At 43.6% G+C, this 23,554-nt stretch overlaps 1 protein-coding gene across 2 annotated transcripts in view; it reads left to right on the top strand.

Annotated features, from left to right (window-relative positions):
* The window catches only part of msnb (moesin b), a 33,459-nt gene that overhangs the window by 5,263 nt on the left and 4,642 nt on the right, over positions 1 to 23,554 (top strand). For both annotated transcript variants that reach the window (XM_052150021.1, XM_052150022.1), the window contains 7 exons: positions 121 to 267; positions 381 to 477; positions 699 to 862; positions 11,770 to 11,900; positions 11,986 to 12,146; positions 14,600 to 14,692; positions 15,727 to 15,957. In XM_052150021.1, coding sequence (XP_052005981.1) covers positions 121 to 267; positions 381 to 477; positions 699 to 862; positions 11,770 to 11,900; positions 11,986 to 12,146; positions 14,600 to 14,692; positions 15,727 to 15,957 — 1,024 coding nt within the window. The remainder of the gene's footprint in view (positions 1 to 120; positions 268 to 380; positions 478 to 698; positions 863 to 11,769; positions 11,901 to 11,985; positions 12,147 to 14,599; positions 14,693 to 15,726; positions 15,958 to 23,554) is intronic.

Raw genomic sequence — 23,554 nt, 5'->3', positions numbered from 1 at the left:
ACCCAATTCCTTGGCTTCCTAGATTCCAAGATTCTTAAAATCTTGATGATGTTTCTTATATTGTTATTAACCTTAACCTGGTTTTATGATTTCACTGTCAATAAAGCTGTGTCTTCACAGAGAAGATGCGATGATCGAGTACCTAAAGATCGCTCAGGATCTGGAGATGTATGGAGTGAATTACTTCAGCATTAAAAATAAGAAAGGATCAGAGCTGTGGTTGGGTGTTGATGCTTTAGGACTCAATATATATGAACGTTCAGACAAGTACGCTTTTAGCTATTTTGTTTATAGTTATTTCTCTCTCTCTCACTCTCTTGGAACAGTTAAGATTTGTGATTTGCTATAAACAGTGTAGTGTTATTCTTGTTTTTCAACAGGTTGACACCAAAGATCGGATTTCCATGGAGTGAGATACGGAATATTTCTTTCAATGACAAGAAGTTTGTCATTAAGCCCATAGACAAAAAGTCGCCGGTATCTAAATATAATAATTTATTTTTTACATTTAATTTATGAATGCATTTATGTATTTATTAGTTCATTAATTTTTAAATACTTATTCATGAATTTTGTAATTTTTTATATTATCTCACGTTGGTCTTTATGCAATGTCATCAGTTTAGTTTATAGATTAAAATGGAATGAAACGATGACCTATCTGTAAAGTAATGATGTGTCTTCTGCTTTAACCACAGGACTTTGTATTCTATGCACCTCGTCTGCGCATTAACAAGCGCATTCTGGCTCTGTGCATGGGAAATCATGATCTGTACATGCGACGCCGCAAGCCTGACACCATCGAGGTGCAGCAGATGAAAGCACAAGCCAGGGAGGAGAAAAGACTGAGACAACAAGAGAGGTGACCAAATTCTTAACAGACAGAGCTCACACCACATAGAAAGCACAGAGGTGTCAATGCTCAAAGGTTGCTCTTTCAAAGCTAACTTAATTTTTTTTTTATTTATGCATCAACTTTTTCTCAATATATCCCCTAAAATTATTTGTAAATATGTAGATACAAAAACCATCATATTACCATCAAATCATATTATTTGTATAGCGCTTTCATTATGCACATCATTTAAAAGCAGCTTAATGGAAAATCCTACTGTAATGTCAGCAATATATTAATTGTCTTAAAGTCCCCAGTAAACAGCTTCATTGAAAATCTTCATTGAAAATCATGCCTTAATGTTTTTGTCTTTAGGCCCCCTGTAGGTGACTGTGGCAAGGAACAAAAACTCCATAAGATGATAGTTAGTGGAAAGAAACTCTGCTGGGGGCGCTATTTCTCCTCTTGCTATTAGAGGCTAACGGACACAAATTAGTAATTGTTCACATACAGTAATAGAGTTGCTCCGATACCAAAAATGTTGGCTTCGGTACGATACTAACTTGATACTTAGGCAATAAACTCTTATTTTATGAAATTACACAGGAAATTATTGACAAAAAGTACTGCACTAAGTCTTATAGATAAAAATTATGCTTTTCTGTTTTAATTATTCCAGATTCCATGTCAAATGTTTTAATTAAATGTTATGATCAAATTGTGTTTAATCAAATACATACCATAAAAAACTAAAAGATGCACAACAGAGTTTTACAGTATTAATGAAAACATTAAATAAAAACTGATCTGATTACCTGAGGCAGCCATGGCTAAATCACAACATGGTGATATTCCATACTGGTATTCAGCTTTTGTGGTATTGCTTACAGATAATAATACTAATAATATAACCAATATTAATATTATATTATTGTTATTATGAGTACTATCGCTATTACTTTGAATATTACAATTTAGACATAAGTAATATTTTTCAGTAATAATGTCTACAATTTCTGGAATCTAGTTAAATAAAGCTTTTATTTTGAAAGACCTTTGAAGTTCTTCCTGTTTTTGAAGGGTTCATTATATCAAACTTCCTGCAACTCATGAGCTGAAATCTTGAGTGAAAAGGATCATTTGAGAGTTCACAGCCATTTAAACGCACTTCTCTGCGGCTCTGCAGATGAATAATATTGGACACACTGGATGAAAATCAAGCAGTAGTATTGTGTTGCGTGCGTGCATGTGTGCGTGCGTGCCTGTGTGTGTGTGTGTATGCCTGCGTACCTGTTTGTGTGAAGATGACAGAGCAGAGCGGGGCCTCTCATTCATTCTGTTGTGCAGCACATGTGACTATATATTATTTAATGAAATTACATCCATCTGCTGTTTAATGATTACACTTGGCCATTTAGAAGCTTTTTTATTATTTTCAAATGGTCTTTGATTTAATCACAAAACTCTCACATTACATAACATTTTTCTAATGACCACACACTTCAATATGGTACAGAAATTATAAAGATAATATTGTACTGTTTAAAATGTTTTGGTTTTGCAATATTTCGTTAGTACCAGTATACTGAACAACCCTATACAGTAAGAGTGTAGAGCTATAAACTAAATTTAGCATAGCTAAGAAATTTGGTCTCGAAGAATTTGAGAAATATTTTAGTTAATATTGACATTTCTTGCTTTTTTTCTTCAATTAATATTTTTATTGATCATAGACTTAACGCAAAGAAAAAACCACAACATATATATCAATATTTATATTCATCCAGAAGTTCTCGGCAGTGAAGGAACAGACAGAGGCGATACAGCACATCTTTCCCTGGTGTGGCACAAGAGTGGGTACCCCGTCTACTCACCGAGGGCATCCCCCTGCAGCGATGCAAGCCCAGCCAGCTCCACCCCAGCCCGAGGCGAGTCCTCGGCTCCAGCATAGAGCCTCCCCACAGGATATTGATGCCCCCGCCTCACGGCCTGGCGCTAAGCCCCCAAGAAGACTCCTAAGCGCCCCTGAGACAGATGACACAAGGAAGAAGATGTCTCCCAGACCACTCCATCCCCTGGTGGAGGGCCGGGAGGGGAATCTTTTGTTCCCTTTTGTTTTGTGTTCACGACACCCGGATGGGCTGCGGTATCCACATTGTCAAAAAAAGAGCAGTTTCCTCTCTCATTGGGTCACGGAGACGGAACGCAGTCCCCCCACCTTCATGTGTCCGGCTGCATCACATAAATCACACCACCGGCTGGCTGGTTGTGTCGAGTCTCGAGTATGGCCCAAAAGGCCTTTCTCCTCAGTTGTTTACCTGCCCTATATTCGGTATGGGGAGCAAGGTAAGTGCTTTGAGGTTCCCCTTAGCGCATCCAACTCGGGATGAAGCGACGCTCCTCGACGTGACGTTTCCTGCTCCCCCTGCTGTGAGGCATCACCCCCCAGATAGAAGAAGGTGGTGGGTTGTGGCCAAGCCTTGCACAGACTCCTCCTGTTCAAGATGCTGATGCAGAAAGGCATTTTGGCATGCGACCGGCATTAAGATTGGTTCGTGCTGGTAGACCTGAAGGATGGGTAATTTCACATCTCGGTTCTACCTCAACACAGACCCTTCCCATGGTTTTCTTTTGACGGCTGGGCATATCAGTACAAGGTCCTTCTCTTCTGCCTGTCCCTGTCCCCTCGCGTCTTCACGAAAGTTGCAGAGGCAGCACTTGCCCCGTTAAGGGAAGCATCCACATACTCAGCTAAATCGATGACTGACTCATTCTAGCTCACTCGCAAGAGTTGCTGTATGCACACAGGGACCTGCTGCTCACGCACCTTAGCCTTCTAGGGCTTCAGGTCAGCTGGGATAAGAGAAAGCTCTCCCCGGTCCAGAGCGTCTCTTTTCTCGTCTTGGAGTTAGACTCAGTCTCAATGATAGTGTCTCGCAACCGCCATCTCCTCCTCTGGAGTCAGCAGCAGCTAATGTTGCTGCGAGCCACTTACATCCCTGGCAGCCTCAACGGACACAGCGGACGCGCCGTCATGGCAGGTGATGTTCAGGGGAGAGTGGAGACTCCACCCCCAGGTGGTCCAGCTAATTTGGAGTCGATTCGATTCGGGTGCACCATTTGGCACCCTTGCCCAGACCTCTTCATATCTGGTCCCTTGATGGGTTGCGGAAGACCTAATTGGTCTATTGCCCGCTGTGGTAAACACGATCACTCAGGCCAGAACACCCTCCACGAGGCAGCTCTATGCCTGGATGTGCCGTGAGTTCGCGAGTTGGTGTTCTTCCCGAGGCGAAGACCCTCAGAGATGCGCAGTCGGGTCAGTGCTTTCCTTCCTGCAGGCGGCTGTCCCCCTCCACCTTGAAGGTGTATGTAGATAATATTTCAGCACATAACGATGCAGTAGATGGTAAGTATTTAGGGAAGCACAACTTTATCATCAGGTTCCTGAGAGGAGCCAGGAAGTTGAACCCTCCTAGGCCCTGCCTCTTTCCCTCATGGGACCTCTCCGTGGTCCTTCTGGACATTTGGAGAGCTTCGTTTGAGCCCCTAGAATCAGTCGAGTTGAAGGCTGTCTCATTGAAGACCACACTCCTGACCGCACTCACTTCCATCAAGAGGGTCATGAACCTGCAGGCGTTCTCTGTCAGTGATACTTGCCTGGATTTCGGTCCAGAAGACTCACGTATTCCTGAGACCCCGACTGGGCTATGTGCACAAGTTTCCCACAACCCCCTTCAGGGATCAGGTGATTAGCCTGCAAGCGCTGCCCCGGGAGGGGGCAGACCCAGCCTTGTCATTGCTGTGTCCGGTGCGTGCTTTGTGCATCTACTTGGACCGCACGCTGAGCTTTAGGCGCTCTGAGCAGCTCTTTGTCTGTTTTAGTGAGCGGAGTGGACAGCGGAAAGGGAATCCTGGACAGCGGAAACCAGGATGTGGTCTCTGCGGGGTCTTTTCCCCCTGAAAGAATAGGAAAGGAAAAGAACACCTTCCCTGATGCATATAATGTGTGTTAAAAGGCCCCAGCTGTAAAAAGTACTCTGTGGAGAGAAAACATAGAGAGAAAAGGTTGCGGCTGGCGCGGCCTGCTCCCATATTAGATATGTCTCTTCCCCCCAGGGATGTGGGGAACTATACAATGTTTTTTGGGGTGTTGGGGTAGGCTACATGCAGTCAGACTGTATCTGCTATTATGCACGCAGTATGCTTGCACCTGCATTGGCAGTCCATGTAACACAGTTCAGCTTTTGTGGCATTTTGTATAGGGTACCCTAGTGTCACTACATCGACACAACATCAAGTGAGTGACAGATAGGGAACATCTCGGTTACTGTCGTAACATCAGGGAACGAGACATTGTGTCCCCCATGCCACAATGCTGTACTACCTGCTGAAATGTCCAAGACCCTGTCTCGGCTACTCAGCACAAAACCTGAATGAGTGGTTGCGAGCCAGCTCCTTTTATACCCGTATGTCCTGGGGAGTGGCATGCAAATTCCACTCACCAATTCTCATTGGTTTGGGGTTCCCAAGAGTGACCCCTAGTGTCACTATAACGACACAACGTCTTGTTCCCTCCATCAGGGAACGGAGGTTCCCTTTACAAAAGGCTTCACTACGATGTTGCGCTGCTAAGTGCTACAGGGAACAACTCTAACTGTGAACCGAGCTGAAATAGTGTGTGTAACACGTCAATGAACATTGACTGGAATTTATAGCCTCGGTTGATGTAATCATTAGATGCACCTGTGGCCAGGCTATAAATGGATACGTCACCAGGTGTCGTCAGAAACTCTTTTTTCCAGAGTGATTATGTTTCTATGTGTTTCACAAACCCTGTCAAAACTTTCTTTCCTCTGTTAGAAGTTAGAATCAGTTAGGCAGTGTGCAGTGAACGTTGTTCTTTTTGTTCTCTTTTTTTCTTCTCTCTTCTGTTTAGAAAATATTATATATATATATATATATATATATATATATATATATATATATATATATATTTCTAAAAAAGAAAGAAAAAAAGAGAGAATGACTGAAAGTCATAAACGGTGCGTGTTCCCTCTTCTTGCTCTATAGCTGAAGATGACACACGTCAGTTTTTGCTCTGTTTGTTTGGGGGTAAGAGCACGCTGCTCTCGCGTTGCAGCAGGGCGGTGCGAGCACTGCGATTTGCTTTAACAGGCAGAGTGCTTGTGCTCGCCTCGCTTGCTTCCGGAGTCAGCACTCACGAAAAAGAAATATATATAAAGATCGTTTGTGGGGCTCTTGCATGGATTTGGCTGAGGAGCAAGACACGGGTTGATCCCTTTCTCACTCTCTCCCCAAACCCAGCTGGTCCTTCACATGATCTCGGCTGCTCCGACGCTTCTTCGGATCATGAGGAGGATCGCGATTCTCTTCCCGCCTCCGAGCTTTCCGTCAGCGATAAAAAAAATCTACGGAGGAATTGCTCGATGTTGTTACTCAAGCGGTTGCCAGATTGGGCTGGCCACGCGAAAAAGAGACACCAAACCCTCCAAATTAGGGGATCGATTTTATCTTCCAGTCTAAGGAAGGGAACGCCTCATGAGTCCCTTCCCTTCTTTGATAACCTCCATGAAGAGCTTTTTCGCTCATGGAGGAACCCCTAAAAAAATTAAAAATACATAAATACATAAATAAATAAAATATATATTTTCTTCCCGTGTTCACATACCCTCGACGTCATTATATTTGACCATCGTGGGTGCTGAGGCACGGGGGTATTCAGTGATGCCGCCGGTCGAAGAGACGCTTGCGGGCTATCTCTCGCCGGGCTCGGCATCGTCACTTTAGAAGCCCTCTCTCCCCTCAAAGCCTTGTAGGACAACCTCCACTTTAGTGGGAAGGGCTTATCAAGCAGCAGGTCAGGCTGGTGCTGCTCTGCACACCATGCTGTTTTACAGGCGTACCAGAATGACCTCCCGGACGACCTGAGTGTGGGTTCTGCGCTTGACGAGCAAGCCTCAGACCCACCTCAGTCCTGTCTGAACGGAGGCTCAAAAGCAAAGCGTGGCGAGTCGTGCTCCTCCTCCCAGGGATTGAGGACATTCTCGCCTCCCTCGCCAGCCCCCGAAGCAAGACCTCAGGGCTATCATTTCTAGTAAGAGAAAACCCTGATGGTCTTGCGCCTAGATTAGGGGTAGCTCCCTCGGGACGGGCGCGTGCTTCACTTCACCCCTCCCGGTACCCCCTCGAAGCCCCTCCATTCCCGCCACCTCTTGGTGTTTCGGGTTGCAGAGGCTTCCGTCAGAATTGGGTGTTTTCGCTGTTCCTGCATTTTATTCAGGACGCGAAACACCCGACAACCCCTCAACAGGAAGTGTTAAAATATAATACCCATCTCAGAGATCCTGGCAGCGTGGAAACTTCTGCCGGATATATTCTTTTCTGTGGGTCTTATAAGGGCGTCAGGATTTAATTCACTCACCGCTTTTCCGTGTTTCAACGGCGTGTTCTCACTACCGTAAACCGGATTTCTTTTTTTGTAAAAACAAAAAAACTCAATCTCCTGGTTAAAGGGGCCATGGTATGTGTTCCCCTTCCAGAGAGAGAGTTAGGTTATTACACTAAATACTTCCCGTTTCCCATGGAGGGTGAGGGGTGGCGTCTGGCTTAGATCTTAAAGCTTGAACTACCCGTGGGTGTTCAAGTCCAAGATGATGCCTGTCAAGACGGTCGTGTCTCAAGCCCTACAACTCGTTTGGCTGGTCACCATCGATCTTATGACGTACTTCTATACTTCATTTAGAAGTTCTGCCACAACATGGAAAGTTCCTGAGGTTCACTTCCGGGGGCGAAGTCTTCCAGGGTCAGGTTCTTTCACTCAGCCTAGCCCTTTTTACCCGCACATTCACAATGCACGATGTAGCACTGGCTCCTTGCGACTCCGGGGCATCTGCATTCTGAATTATGTAGACGACTGGCTGATCCTAGCGCAGTTCCAGGAACTGGCAGTTCAGCACAGGGACATCGTCTTACTCATCTGTTTCTCTGGGGTTGAGGCTGAACGCCAAGAAAAGCGTCCTCTCTCCCACTCAGAACACTGTCTATCGGGGCATCGTATGGAGTTCAATCGCTTCATTCCCTTTCTATATGGTTCAGACCCCGGTTTTCTGCCTTGGGTCCCACTCTAGGTGCGTCTTGTTGTCGCAGGATGCTAACGACAGACGCCTCCCTGATGGGCGGGGTAGCGGCCTTAAGTGGTCGTCCAGCTTAAGGGGATAGGAGGGTCGTCAGCTCGGTTGTCACAGTCACTGTCTCGGGTTGATGGCTGTATTTCTGGCCCTGAAATACCTCCTCCTGAGGCTGCCATGTCTTGGTGCGGGTGGACAATACAGCGGTAGCCTCTTACATAAATCATCAAGGAGACCCACGTTCTTGTCAGCTGTATTTCTGACATGTTGGGTTCTCCTTAGGGCCCAGGGCAAGCTCCTGTCACTCAGGTCAGTTATATCCCTGGATGCCCGTATATGGGAGCAGATTTATGGTCCAGACAGAAAATACCAACGGGGGAGTTAAGAACTCCACCCTAAGGTAGTAGTTGCCCAGAGTTCGCCAGCAAGGGTTTTTTTGCCTCTTACTGATAGCACTGCGCTGGCCGAACAGGGCTTGGTTCTTGGAGCTAATCTCTTCCCTCGACGGCTCGCCTTGGGCGATTCCGAAGAGGAAGGATCTTCTATCTCAGGCACAGGGCAATATTTCATCCCTGCCCCAAATTGTGGAAACTTTCATGTTTGGCCCCTAAGGGTACCAACTGAAGGACACAGGGCTCTCTCCTGAGGTTATCGAGACCTTTTTAAATGCCAGGATTTTTCCACTTGGAACAAGTTTGGGTAAGATCTTAGGGCAGAAGAGGACCTCTTCACCTCTATGAATAGCGCAGTGTCTCCTCTACTTCTCCCTGAAATCACCCAGCCCCCTTGGGTCTGGACGTTAAGACACATACATGACCCAGAATGCGTCTGTATGCATTTCTTTCCCCGGTTTCTCTGCTCCCGGGAGTCTTGGCGATGTTCACCAGCAAGGGTCTTGCCTCCTATTAATGGCGCTGCGCTGGCCGAACAGGATATGTTTCTCGGAGCTAATTGGCCGAACAGGATATGTTTCTCGGAGCTAATTCCTCTCCTTGACGGCTCGCCTTGGGCGATTCCGAACAGGGAGGACCTTCACATCCTTGGCCCGAATTGTGAAACCGTTCATGTCTGGCCCCTAAGGGTACCAAATGAGGTTCACAGGGTTTTCTCTTGAGATTATCGAGACCATTTCAAGTGCTAGGGCTCCCTCCACTTAGAACTGATCTGGGTAGATTTTACAGGGCAGAAGAGGACCTCTTCGCCTCTGTTGATAGCGCAATGTCTCCTCTACTTCTCCCCGAGGCGCCCAGTTCCCCCCCCCCTCCCCCTCGGGAGGGGCTGAAAGTAGTAGCGCAAATGCGCCTGCATGCGTTTCCTTCTACTAAAGTTCTTATTACAGAACCAGCTAACTGCCAGTTTGCTTCAGTTCTGGATTTTCTGTAGAAAGAACCGTCAGCGGGCACTTGCCTCGCCACTGCCAGGTTCTATGTGGCCACTGTGGTTTGCCACGGCTTGGTGGGTGGGGTGCCCTCAAAGTGGCATCCTCATAATTGCCCGGGCCTACGAGGTGCACGGTCAAGCTTCGCCAGTAGGTTTCAGGGCGCACTCTACCAGAGGGCTCTCCTCCTCTAAAACCTAGAGGGCTAGAGGTCTCCCTCTGCAGCAAGTTTGTGATGCGGCAGGTTGTCCTTTCCGCACACATTCATTGGACTTTATTAGTTTGGATGTTCTGCACTCCGGGCTCTTATGCCCTTGAGTCGACATCTCAAGCTCATGTCTGGACAAATTTGTGATGCGGCAGGCTGGTCCTCTCCGCTCACATTCATCAGTTTTTATGACAAGTTTGTGTTGCGATAGGGTTCTCTTCGCACACATTCATCGAACTTTATGGGTTAGATGATTTGCTACTCCGGGCTCTTTTGCCCTTGAGTCGACATCTCAGCTCATGCCTGAACAAGTTTGTGATGCGGCAGGCTGGTCCTCTCCGCTCACATTCATCAGTTTTTATGACAAGTTTGTGTTGCAATCGGGTTCTCTTCGCACACATTCATCGAACTTTATGGGTTAGATGCTTTGCTACTCCAGGCTCTTATGCCCTTGAGTCAACATCTCAGCTCATGCCTGAACAAGTTTGTGATGTGGCAGGCTGGTCCTCTCCGCACACATTCATCAAAATTGAATGGTTTAGATGTTTATGCTACTCCGGGCTCTTATGCCCTTGAGTCAACATCTCAAGCTCATGTCTGAGACCTCTCGCATTTTTGTGAGTACACTGCACAACCGTAGGGGTCCGGACAGCCCCAAGTGCGGCGGCGTGGGTATTGCGTTCCCCGTAGCGCTTAGCAGCGCAACATCGTAGTGAAGCCTTTTGTAAAGGGAACGTCTCGGGTTACATGTGTAACCCTTGTTCCCTGAAAAAGGTGGAACGAGATGTTGCGCTGCTTTGCCGCACTGGGACGTCCCAGGACTGTTCTTCAAAAAGAAGTATCTGACGACACCTGGTGACACATCCATTTATAGCCTGGCCACAGGTGCATCTAATGATTACATCAACCGAGGCTATAAATTCCAGTCAATGTTCATTGACGTGTTACACACACTATTTCAGCTCGGTTCACAGTTAGAGTTGTTCCCCGTAGCGCTTAGCAGCGCAACATCTCGTTGGTTAACAAGGGTTACACATGTAACCCGAGACGTTATGACAGTAACCAAGACGTTTTTTTGTTTCCTGTTTCCTTGTTTCTTTCAAACAACTAAACAGCATGTGAAAGTTTTGTGAAAACCTAAATATTTAATGAAGTTAACACTGAGGCAGTTTATAATTGTCTGTTTCTCAACAACTTTTTAAACCAATGTGATATTAGAATTTTACACTGTATACCTGGCACTGCAATGTGGGGTTAATCCTGTAAAATTGGTGCTAGTCCTGCTCCCGAGGTTTCTTAACCCAGGGTTAAAGGTGCACTCAGTAACATTTGTTTTTGTGTCATCTTGCACTTGGACACTGACACCTAGTGGCATGGATGCAGCAGCATTTAAAATAATTTGTTTTCAGTTTCAGATGCCATTGTAGAAATGTAGTATTCACAGTCAGCCATAATTAATGAGTGAAAGTGTCAAATAAGAGATTAAGCGAGTAGTATTTGGCTGGTCATGTGATTCTAACATGGCAGCCCTAATGTGCAGACCCTCTCCATGTAGAATAAAACAGCTTTTATAAGTTACTGATATGACTGGAGTCTTCAATGTGAGTGCTCATGATTTCAAACAAAATTAAATTCATGTCTCTACTTTTTTTATTAAGAAATTACTGAGTGTACCTTTAAAAGCTATGCTAACCCCCTTTTAAACTGTAAAGCATTGTTAAGGCCAAAAGTGGCCTTAACCCAGGCTTTAAAAAGATGATAAACGCAGTATGAAAAGCCCTAAAGAATTTCCTAAAATGAACAAATAAGTTATTAAACATCATTCAGATTTCATTTATGATTTTTTCATCCTATAGGAGGACTTGTAACACTATTTAAATGATTGCAGTGGCATTCACACTTTGATTAATCCATGCTCAAAACTCACTTATTTGCTGAATGTTATAACTCTTAAGTTGTACTGTTTTTTTTTTTGTTTTTTTTTTTTTCCCGCTGGGTGCTGTCCCATCTACCTAACCTTCTCATTTTCTGTACCTTCACTGTTATCTACCTGCTGTTGTTTTGTCTGCTGTCTTTGTCCTCTGCCTTTATTGTTGTTTGTCTATTGTAAAGCGTCCTTGAGCTCTGGAAAGGCGCTATATAAATAAAACTTATTATTATTATTATTAGTGATTTATGTTTTTTGTTGTTTTTTTAGGGCGCTTCTGGAAAATGAGAAAAAAAGAAGAGAAAATGCAGAGAAAGAGACTGAGAAGATTGCAAGAGAGACGATGGAGCTCATGGAAAGGCTGCGACAAATTGAAGAGCAAACCAAAAAAGCACAAGAGGGTCAGAGACCTTTAATAGTTTATGAGTTTTAAACATCTGAATCCCATTTTCCTTTCAGAAATTATTTATTTATTTATTTTTCCAGAGCTTGAAGAGCAGACCAAGAGAGCGCTGGAGTTGGAGCGGGAGAGGAAGGCTGCTCAGGAAGAAGCTGAGAGACTGGAGAAAGACCGCAAGATGGCAGAGGAGGCGAAGACAGCGTTACTGCAGCAATCTGAGAACCAGATCAAGAGCCAGGAGAACCTGGTATTAAGGCATAAGTGCTCAAAAAAGCCTTAGAATTCATCTAAAATTTTAAAATGATGTAATTGTTTACTCACATTTACATCACTTCAATCCCATATGACTTTCTTTCTTCCATAGAACAAATAAGGAGAATTTTAAAGTGTGTCGTGCTGCTCTTTTCAAAACAAAGAAAAAAGAATGTGAAAAGATGATGCCAAGACTTAAAAGGGACAAAAAAACTAAGTAGTTTAAGTTGTTACTCACTGAAAATCTTCTCTTCGGCGGAGTCTGTCAAAACTCTTTTAAATTCATGCATTCAAATATGGTCCTATAAGACTTTTTTTCAGTGACATCTGACACAGATCGGATATTGATGCACACATAAAATGCATGAGATTGGAGTTTTCCACATACTATATTAGCCACTTCCAAATGTGGTTCTAAATAGGATACATATGGCTCAAATCGGATGGCTGCAGACTTCTCCTCACTTTGTAGTCTCTGTTTATTGTGAGCATCTCAGAAATCTGAGCTTGTCAAGAGTAACTTTACCTAAAATACTATATCATACTAATTTTCCACTTTTTTAAATGTTAACATTTCACACGATACACATGTAAGAAATCACACGCATGCATTCATTAATTGGGGTGGTTGTGGCTCAGGTGGTAGAGCGGGTTGTCCACTAATTGCAGGGTTGGCGGTTGATTCCTGGCTCACATGACTCCGCATGCCAAAGTGTCCTTGGGCAAGACACTGAACACCAAGTTGCTCCCAATGTCAGGTTAGCGCCTTGCATGGCAGATCTACCGTCATTGGTGTGTGAATGTGTGTGTGAATGGGTGAATGAGACGCAGTGTAAAGTGCTTTGAATACCGCTAAGGTTAAAAAGGTGCAATATAAGTGTAGACCATTTACCATTTATCTCATAACTTTGATCACATTTTAAAGTAGAGATTATGGTCATTATCGGGTTAAGTCTGTATATATAAAAAAAAAAAAAAGTTAAATCTCTGTAGAGTGTGTAGAACTGTGCCAAAGTCTTATGCAAATAAGATTTTGTTTAACAAGTCTTAACCATCTTGTCTTAAGATGGTTAATTACAGTATATCTGCAGCTATAGTGTGTCAAAGGAAATATACATTTTAGAATCCCAATCATAGCACAGAATAGAATTGAAGAACATGGAGTCCTGCAACAGATGGCATGGCCCAACAGATCCCCCCACAGTACATACAGTCTGGGATCACATGAAGAGACAGAAGCAATTGAGTCAACCTAAATAGATAGAAGAGCTGTGGCGAATACTCCAACAAGCTTGGAACATCTTATCTGCCAACAACCAAGAAAAACAGAGTGCAGGTGTACTTCTAGGTGAATTTGTTCTGTTTTGAAGCAAAGGTGATCACACCACATATTTATTTAGCTATTTTAGGTCTACTGGACTTTGTGTGATGTTAATTGTTAAGTGAAAATTATTTATGGCATTATTTTTGAAGACATCCTCACAATGCAACATTTTTTACAAGTGTGTAAACCTTTTTGCATAGTACAGTACATCTATTCAGAATATTCCACTATATGTTGTTAAGAAAAAATACAAATACGCTCATACTTTTCTATTCTCTTCTAGAAATAATAGAGAGGCTCACTCTTGCAATTTAATTCAACGTATTAATGTAACGCAAAACTTTTTGATAGAATTACTTTGCTTTCACCTGTTTGGATATTGATTTATTCTAATTTTTTTATGTTTGTAAAAAAATTTCTCCTTCCTGCAAAATATGTGCTTGACATTTCACAATTGCTTGACAATCTGATCTCATGCATTTCTCTGTTTACATGCATGCATCAAGATCCGATCTGTGTCAAATGAAGGTTTGTGTGTAAATTCAGACAATAATCACACCACATCAAATGAAATATTTTTTGTACTATTTTTTTAGCTCTTTTTGCTGTTGCTTAACAATATGGATTAAGAGGGAGAGCAATTCACTTTTAACAACAGATATTTAGCTTCATCTGGTAAGAAATAAATTAAATACTACTAATACTACTACTAATAATAACAATAATAGTAATTCCTTTTATGAATTATACAAGGCAGATGTGATATATTGAATTTATGATTGTAATAGAGTTTCACTTATAAATAGGCATCTCATTTGTGTTGTCACTTTTCCAGTTTAGGCCCCACCCACATCCGGTTATATCTGAATACATATACAGATCATTTTGCCAAAGAAAAACATGTTGCTTTTTGTCTTTTTTGGAGCTTGAACAGCCCCTGATCATGCTCTACTTTTTGAGCAGCATGGATATTCTGCCTTTGTGTTCCACTGAAGAAATAAATGTATATGGCTTTGGAACAACATGAGTACTGAGAGTTTAGAGAGAGTTTTCTTTTTTGGGTGAGCCATGCTTTTTGTTTGACATAAGATTTAAAATTAATGGTCTTCATTATGTCTTTTAAGGCAACAGAGCTGGCCGATTTGACATCTAAGATCACTCTACTGGAAGATGCCAAGAAGAAGAAAGAAGATGAAGCCAGGAAGTGGCAGAGAAGGGTGAGAGTGTCTGTTTAAGTTTGTCAGCCTCAAAGCCTCAGACAAACACACTAGCAAAAAGAACCAGCTTTTTCTCTACACTAAATAACTAACTAACTAACTAACATCTAATGGGGTTTTTCTCTTGCCTCAGTCACCTTTGGCTTGCTCACTACTGACTGCTGATATGTATGGCTTTCTTCTGCTGAACACGAACTAAGATTTTTAGAAGAATATCTCAGCTCTTTAGGTCCATACAATGCAAGTGAATGGTGATCAGGCCTTTGAAGCTGAAAAAAGGAGAAGTCAGCAAAAAGTAATCCATCATACTCCAGTGGTTTAATCAATGACTTCTGAAGCGATCCAGTTGCTTTTGGGTGAGAACAGATACAAAAATAACTTGTTTTTCTGTATACATCTTGACAGCAGTCTCCTTGGTGATCATGATTTCAAGCTCGATTACACTTCCTATAGCACCATCTAGCGCTCTGTACATGCGATGGGAGAAAGTTGCCTCTGGTTGTTCCTATGATTAGGATTAGGGTGGGGTCAGGGTTAGGGCATCTGCTGCCTCCCAGGAACAAATTAGGCCCCTTTGTACAATGGGACTCTGTGCTTCAAGCACTAGGAAGTGTAATTGAGAGTGAAATCATTCTCGTGCCTAGTGACTGCAATGACAAGATGTACAGTGAAAAAGGAGTTCGATTTTGGTCGGTTCTCACCCAATACCAACTGGATCGCTTCAGAAGGCAATGATAAAAGCACTGGAAACCATTCATTTGCATTGTGAGGCCTACAGAGCTGAAATATTCTTCTAAAAATCTTTGTATGTGTTCAGCAGGATAAAGAAAGTCATATACATACGGGATGGCATGAGGACTCGAGAGAATTTTCAGGGGAACTATCCCTTTAAGCATGATTTCTTATAAATGTATTCACTGGGAGCTTTAAGACAATAAATCATGCTAAGTACGTGTATTGTGAAAAGTGCTATACAAATAAAAATGACTACCATCATGCTAGTTCAATGCATTTCTTTGAATGAGTGTCTGCAGGCTGTTCTGGTGGAGGTAGACCTGGAGAAGACTAAAGAGGAGTTGAAGAGTAAGCTGATCGGGGTTCACATTCAGGCAACATCTCAGACGGAGAATGACCATGATGAGAATGATGAGAGCAGTGCAGAGGCCAGTGCTGAACTCACCTCTGCTGGAACGTATCAAGACCGCAGCGAAGAGCAGCGAATTACAGAGACAGAGAAGAACGAACGGCTACAGGAACGCCTACAGGTGAGTAAAAGGGGAAAGAACCCCTTACCCCAACATGTTTTGTGTGAAAGAGATGTCAGTGCCTCAATCTAGTGGCTAGTTCATGCCTCAGTAGACATGGGGGATTTGTGTGGGTAACACAACACAGAACAGTGCATGTTTTTTTTTGTTACTGTATGTTTATTAGACACACCCCATAGTAGTGATAGACTAATATCAGCCAGGCATATTAATTGGCAGATATCTGTCCATTTATGAGATTATCAGGATCGGATAATAATTTTGGCCTCTTGGCCAATAAACAATAGTTGTAATTTCGCCTAGTGTCATTTACAAAATCTACAGACAACCTTGTCACTGTATAGTGAACATTATTTATTTTCACACTTCAGTGAATTTTAGAAAATATTGCATGAAAGAAAAAAGTAAAATATTTTTTTTTGTAAGAAAAAAAGTAAGGTTGTTTACTTAAGAGTTCACCCCTGATTCCAGCCTGATCACATGAAAATTATATAACATATTTGCAAAATTATATTACAATCATTAGATGTATCGTGGCAGTTCTGAGGTGAAATGTCCACAGTGGAACTAAACGCTATGTAAATGTTCTCTCAATCAGATGAGCTTATTAAATTAATGCTCCATCAAATTTGAAATCAACAAAACTGACCTCCCTACCCTAAACATTAAACCTACAGTGGGTAGTCAACCAAAGTAAGCTTTCTACTTCCGGGATCACTGTGTGAATGAGTCATTAGCAGCTCTAAACCGCTAAGAGGCGCTATAAACATTAGGGGTGTGTAGCATATCTGTATTTGTATTTGTATTTGTATCTGTTTTTGTTTTCGGATTGAAACGGAAGTGGGCTTGACTTAATCTGAAAGTGTCTCAAAACTCATTTTAAAATGTAACTCTCTTACATTTATAGTTTCTGTATATAAAGAATGCCTCAGATAGGCCTATTTATTAGGGCCCAAGCACTGAAGGTGTGAGAGGATCTTCTAAGTATTCTTCTTATTATTATTATTCCGTTTTTCAAGGTTTTGGGTACTTTTGGGGTGCATAACATGCTCTTAAAAGTTTTCACACACATCACAGTTGTTGGACATTAGGGCTTGGTAAAGTTGCAGGGAGGGCTCCGTAGCACATGTTAGAACATGGGCATGTTCGGGGGGCTCTGTAGCACATCCCATTTGACCCCACAGTCACCAAACTTTGTACACATTTAGATCTCATCAAGCCGGACAACTTTCACACTGACAGTCAAAAACTTCCCAAAAGGAAGTTGCTCATTCTGGATTGTTTATAAAAATGCATGCTCTGGAATTTGAAATACTCCTTCCAGTGATTTCATGTTACAGGTACCAAATGTGGGCAACATCATGCCAAGACACTGATGATGTTAAATTGTGCAAGGAGTTTTGATATATTGAACGGTGTTGCCAAGGCGATGCGATAAATTAACACCAAATAATTTTAATAAGGAAATATCTCATATCTTCTGCTTGCAATGTGAGATTTACAACAAAATTGAGCCAAATGTTTGTCCTTGCAGGCTGATCACATTGATGTGGCTATTGTGGGTCTCGGTTGTAGCGCCACTAAATGGCGGAAGGAAGTGTGTCACGTTTAATAAACATTGAAATATCCCTATTATGTTAACCTGAATTGCTTCAAAATAATTTAGAATAATGTCAAGAAAGTTCAGATTTAAAATTATGAAGGGATTCTTGATATCTTAAATGTCATCATTAATTTGTGTATTTTCACATGTTTTGAGGTATTTGGCATGCTTGAATTTTCCTGTTTATTGTTAATATATGAACTTTTTAAATTTATTTCTTATTTTTTATATAAATAAAATATTGTAAAAATATCAACTGAAATTTAAAAATACTAGAAAACCAAGCCAAGTGTCTAACCCAGACCTGAGTGGCAATTAAAAAAATGTCCAGTAGAGGGCAGCCATGCTCCATGAATGATTCCCAAAATAACAGATGATTTTTAGATTAGATAGATTAGATTCAACTTTATTGTCATTGTGCAGAGTACAAGTACAAAGACAATGAAATACAGTTTGCATCCAACCAGAAGTGCAAAAAAGGTGCAATGTGATATTCACTGTAGACAGGTGGTGCAAAGGCAGGACAAGAAATATATTGCAGTGTTATAAGAGCAGAATAAATATGGCTATGTAATATGAACAGTGTATGAACAACATGTACAGATATGTGCAACGTAGTAGCAGTGACATTAAAAGTAGTAAGAATAATATAGATATATGCAGTGTATTAGCAGAATATGTAGTATGAAAAACAGAGTAAATATGAATAAGTATGAACCATATAGACAGATATGTACAGTATGTACAGCTATGTGCAGTGTGGTAACATAATAATAAATAAATAGAACAGAACAGAATGGGTGGGATAGGGTAGTGCAAATTGTCCAGGGGGAGGGGTCAATTGTCACCGGGATGAAGAGCTAGAGTTCAGTAGGGTGACAGCCGCAGGAAAGAAGCTTCCTCTGAACCTGCTGGTTCGGGTGTGGAGGGACCTGAAAAGTCTCCCAGAGGGGAGTGGGGTGAACAGTCTGTGGTTGGGGTGGGAACAGTCTTTGATGATGCTGCGCGCCTTACGCAAGCATCGTTTGCTCTGGATGGCCTCGATGGAGGGGAGTGAGGAACTGGTGATGCGTTGGGCAGTTTTCACCACCCTCTGCTGTGCTTTCCGGTCATGGGCAGAGCAGTTGCTATACCAAACTGTGACACAGTTGGTGAGGATGCTCTCAATGGTGCAGCGGTAGAAGTTCACCACGATCTGAGGAGACAGGTGGACCTTCTTGAGTCTCCTCAGAAAGAAGAGACGCTGGTGAGCCTTCTTGGTCAGGGTAGAGGTGTTGAGGGTCCAAGAGAGGTCCTCAGAGATGTGGATGCCCAGAAACTTGAAGCTGGTGACACGCTGCACCTCAGTCCCGTTGATGATAATGGGTGTGTGTGTGTGTGCCAGCTTTAGACTTCCTGAATTCCACAATGAGCTCTTTGGTCTTCTTAGTGTTGAGAGCCAGGTTGTTGTCAGTGCACCACAATGATAGGTGCTGGACCTCCTCCCTGTAGGCCATCTCATCGTTGTTGCTGATGAGACCAATCACCGTAGTGTCGTCTGCAGATTTTGTGTCGTGTCAGAAGGGATCCCTCTTTGTATGTTATGTATATGAAGCACATGCAACTATGTTCTTCAGTTAACTATATTTGTCACATCATGTGTTGAACATCTTCAGTTCCTAAGTTGGAGTTTCTGTTTCATCTGATCTGTGTATGATTTGATTGACGATCCGGTGCTGCAATGTGTTATTTTGAATTAATGTTAAATGTAGTTTAGAGTCAGCAGTTTTTTCTGCAGCTTACGCTCTTTTCTAGGAAAAGAAAAGATAAATATGTCCCCCATTGTGATTGCCTTCTCTGGTGTATTGTTTGTGTGTGTGTTTTGACTTTCTCTCTCTCTCTCTAAATTACTCTGAGGTGTGGGGAAACCACGCACGCAGTGTGTTTCCTTCCTATATAAACTGAGTGTGTCATGGCTGGGTTGTGTGATGGGTGTTCATGAGCTGTGCCACCTTGGTCACCTCTTGTGCAAATTCCCACTGCTGGAGTTCAGAGTTTGTGTTCATCACTGTCTGAACTTCGGAGTTTGCTGTTTTTTTTTTTTATAAAAAAAATAATTAAATATAGAACGGTCAATAAATGTGTCTGTGTTTACGCTACTGTCGTCTCCCCGGATCTTTTATTGCATTTTATTTTTAAAGTGTAACACCCATCCACTGACATATAGATGCAGTCTTGGTTTATTACAATAACACTTTATATTTGGTTGAATTAGAAATCAGAACCACCAAAAACTATATGCAAAAATTAACCACTAGATCAATCAGTCATGTTCTTAATTAAATGGCTGATCTATGTGTTCATCTACTGACCAACAAAATCCCAAGACAGATGTAGAGATGAAATTACCATATAATGTGAATTATCTATTTGAGTTATTGAGAGGTCATTAAGAACGACTGTTTATCAAAATAGGTGATTTAAAATAATCACTTATTGTGTTAAATAAATAATTAATATTTGTTTAAATATGATCAAGTTTTGCAGCACTACCACCCAAGGTACAGTTTTCCTAGAGTTTATTTTTATTTAGAACTAACTTTGTGTTAATGTTCCCTTTCAAATGGCTTATTCCAGCTGTTACAAAGTTGATGCATGCACTCTCCATTGATTCGTACACTTAAAAACAACAACAAATTGTCCTGCATAATGTGAAGTTTATTCCAGATTGCCAGTTTTATGTCAAGCTAAGGAACATTTAGAATTTGTTGATGTGTTTAATAGATAATGTTTTGGTACTCTGGAGTTTTTTTATGTTGGCAAATCAGTAGCAAAATTGTTACTATGTGTTTCCTGTGCAAATGCAGATTGATTCATTGATATTTATAATTTGATTGTAACTCCAATCAATGAACTAGTACTTGTTGCAATGAAGCTTGGTACCTTAATCCATAAAATCTACACATGGGCGCTTGCTTTGGTGTTGCCACCCCTCATAGTATATAGTACATAGTACAAATATATGATCTCTAATTGTATTTGTTCGAATATGGCCATATACCAGATTTAAATATCAGAAAATGTAAATATTGCAGATGTATGTTATAGTTTACAGATTTATTGTACACCTATTTTAACCTTAGATATGCTTTCTTGCATTACCTAACTGAACCATAATTTGATGACCAAACTTTTGTTGTGGCAGTGTATTTGATTACGTTGTGACAACCGGAAAAGGGAATTTCCTATATTCATAGACCCAATGTAACTTTGGACCGGTGCAGTCCATCATTACGACATTGTGGCAACATTGACAAACAATAGTTCAAAGTATGTGTAACTATGTTTTTCAGTTAACGTCTAGGTTACGTATGTAACCTCCGTTCCCCGAAGGAGGGAACGAGACATTGTGTCAGAGAAGCGACTCTAGAGGTCTCTCTTGAGCGCCGATATATGCCTCTGATCTATGAAAAAAGGCCAATGAGAAGTTGGCAGACAGTAGTTGCATACCCCACCCCCGGACATACGGGTATTTAAGCGGGAAAATACGGGAGTGCATTCAGGATTTTTCTGCTCAGCGACATGGCGGGGAAGACACAACATCTCGTTCCCTGCATCGGGGAACGGAGGTTACATATGTAACCTAGACGTTCCCCTTCTGTTGCTCTCTCCACATTGTGTCTGAGAAATGACACTAGGGGTCCCACTTAAATCATGCCATGCACTGGGCCGTGTACGTGAACTGTTGATACAGAAGCGGGCAGGTATTCTTATGTGCAAAACGTGACCAGCTGTATCAGGCTGCACGTACCCTTCCCCAATGCCCCATTAAAGTCATCAGAATCCTTCTGGTTACCCTAGTGAGGGGAACAAGGTGATGCTTGCCAACCTGGAAATGGGCCAAGCCTGGCTGGGCCTCTTTTCTCTCTATTTTTCTCGCATAGAGTAATAGCGGCCAGGGCCCTTACCTTGCTCCGCACACCCGGCAGGGTGTGGGTTAGTGACTGAGGAGGAGGTCCAGTGTCTGTGTCTTCTAGACTCGTCAGAACAGCCGTGGCTTGGCTGTTGGCAGAGGGTCCATGTCCAGAGGACTGTCTGGAGGTCTGGCAGCAGAGTGCCATGAGAACGAATTGAGAATGTGGGTGGCAAATGAAATAAATTAAAATAAAGATTCTCCTCCAGGCCCTCCACCAGGGGACGGAGTGGTTTGCTTACCAACTCCGGAGCGAACGTCTCAGTCTCTGGGTCGATTTCAGGAGCCTTCCGTGTCCTCGAGGGGGTCCGTGAGACGGGGGCCGTGCACTTCCTGCGGGGTGCTCGACGCTGGGGCTGAGAGCTGGGCCTGGTTTGAGGCAGAGCATGTTTTCTTGCCACAGGGGGATGCCCTCGGTGAGCAGACGGGGCTTGGCCCGTGGCGGCAGGGTTGCGGTGGGGCAGGATGTGTGAGATGGCCTCCGTCTACTATTTCACTGTGGAGAACTGCTGGGCGAAGTCCTCGATGGTGTTGCCAAAGACTGGGAGACAGGGGCGTCGAGGAAGCATGTCTTGTCTGTCTCGCGCATCTCGACCAAGTTCAGCCACAGATGACGTTCCTGAACCAGACTACCCTCGTGCAGATCTTTAAGTGCCTTGGCCTGGTGGACTTGCAGAAGGGCCATGGTATGCAGGGCAGAAGCAGCCTGTCCGGTGGCGCTGTAGGCTTTAGCGGTCAATGATGACGTCATCCTACAGGCCTTGGAGGGGAGTACAGGGCGACCCCGCCAGGTGGCGGAATTCTCGGGGCACAGGTGGATCAGTTAGATCAGTGCTTTTGTTCCTACAGGAGAGGCTGGAGGGGAGGCTATCCCCCTCCACCCTCAAGGTGTATGTCGCCGCCATCGTGGCTCACTACGATACAGTAGACGACTTAATTATCAGGTTCCTATGAGGCGCCCGGAGGCCAAATCCCTCCCGGCCAAGCCTGTTCCCCTCCTGGGATATCTCAGTGGTCCTCACGGGCATCCACAGACCCCCCCTTCAAGCCGCTAGACTCAGCTGGACTCAGGGCCCTCTCTCTCAAAACGGCCCTGCTGATCGTGCTCGCCTCCATCAAGAGGGTCTGGGACCTGCAAGTGTTCTCTGTCAGCAACACTTGCCTGGAGTTCTGTCCGGCAGACACATAAGTGATCCTAAGACCATGACTGGGCTACGTGCCCAAGGTTCCTACCTTACCATTCAGAGATCAGGTAGTGAACCTGCAAGCGCTGCCCTGGGAGGAGGCAGAACCAGCCCTTTCGTTGTGGTGTCCGGTACATACTTTGCACAGCAGAAAGGGAACGCTGTCTCCAAACAGAGGCTCGCCCACTGGGTTGTCGATGCCATTTCATTGGCTTATCACACAGGCTGTGCCCCCCCTTGCGGGTTCGAGCGCACTCAACCAGAAGTGTTGCGTTCTCGTGGGCACTGGCCAGGGGCACCTCGCTAGCAGACATCTGTAGAGCAGCAGGGTGGGCAACACCTAATACCGTTGCGAGATTTTACAATCTCCGGGTTGAGTCGGTATCGTCTCGTGTTCTCTCAGGTCCGAGCCCTTAGAACTCGGTAACACGCTGACAAACTGGCCGGGTGAATCGCTTGCGCCTAGCGCCCTTTCCCTCAGCCGAGGTAAAATAGTGCGCCTAGTTTCCCAGGAGACCCCATCTCTCGGATCCCTGGATGACTCCTCCCTAGCCCTCATGGGTCCGCAGTTCAGCGGAGGAACTCGCCGACCCAATCCACTACGGGTACTTAATCTACCCTGTACTGGAATAGGTGCTCCACAGGTTAAAGGCCTCCTACGCGGACTCCCCCTTTGTGTAATCTCCGCGGTACTGTCCCCTCACGAGTGGACTCCCGTGTCTCGCTTAGGCAGTTCCCGCTGCCTCAGTCGCCGTGCTGTAGCAACTCCCCCCTCTACGAGGCTGGATCTACCACTGCGCCAACTTTCCCACATAGGACCTAAGCGGCCATGTGATGTATTCGCCACCTTTACCTCCC

The sequence above is a fragment of the Xyrauchen texanus genome, chromosome 19 (assembly GCF_025860055.1).
Source record: "Xyrauchen texanus isolate HMW12.3.18 chromosome 19, RBS_HiC_50CHRs, whole genome shotgun sequence".
In the NCBI taxonomy this organism is placed as follows: domain Eukaryota; kingdom Metazoa; phylum Chordata; class Actinopteri; order Cypriniformes; family Catostomidae; genus Xyrauchen; species Xyrauchen texanus.
This window is presented reverse-complemented; position numbering and strand designations above follow the sequence as displayed.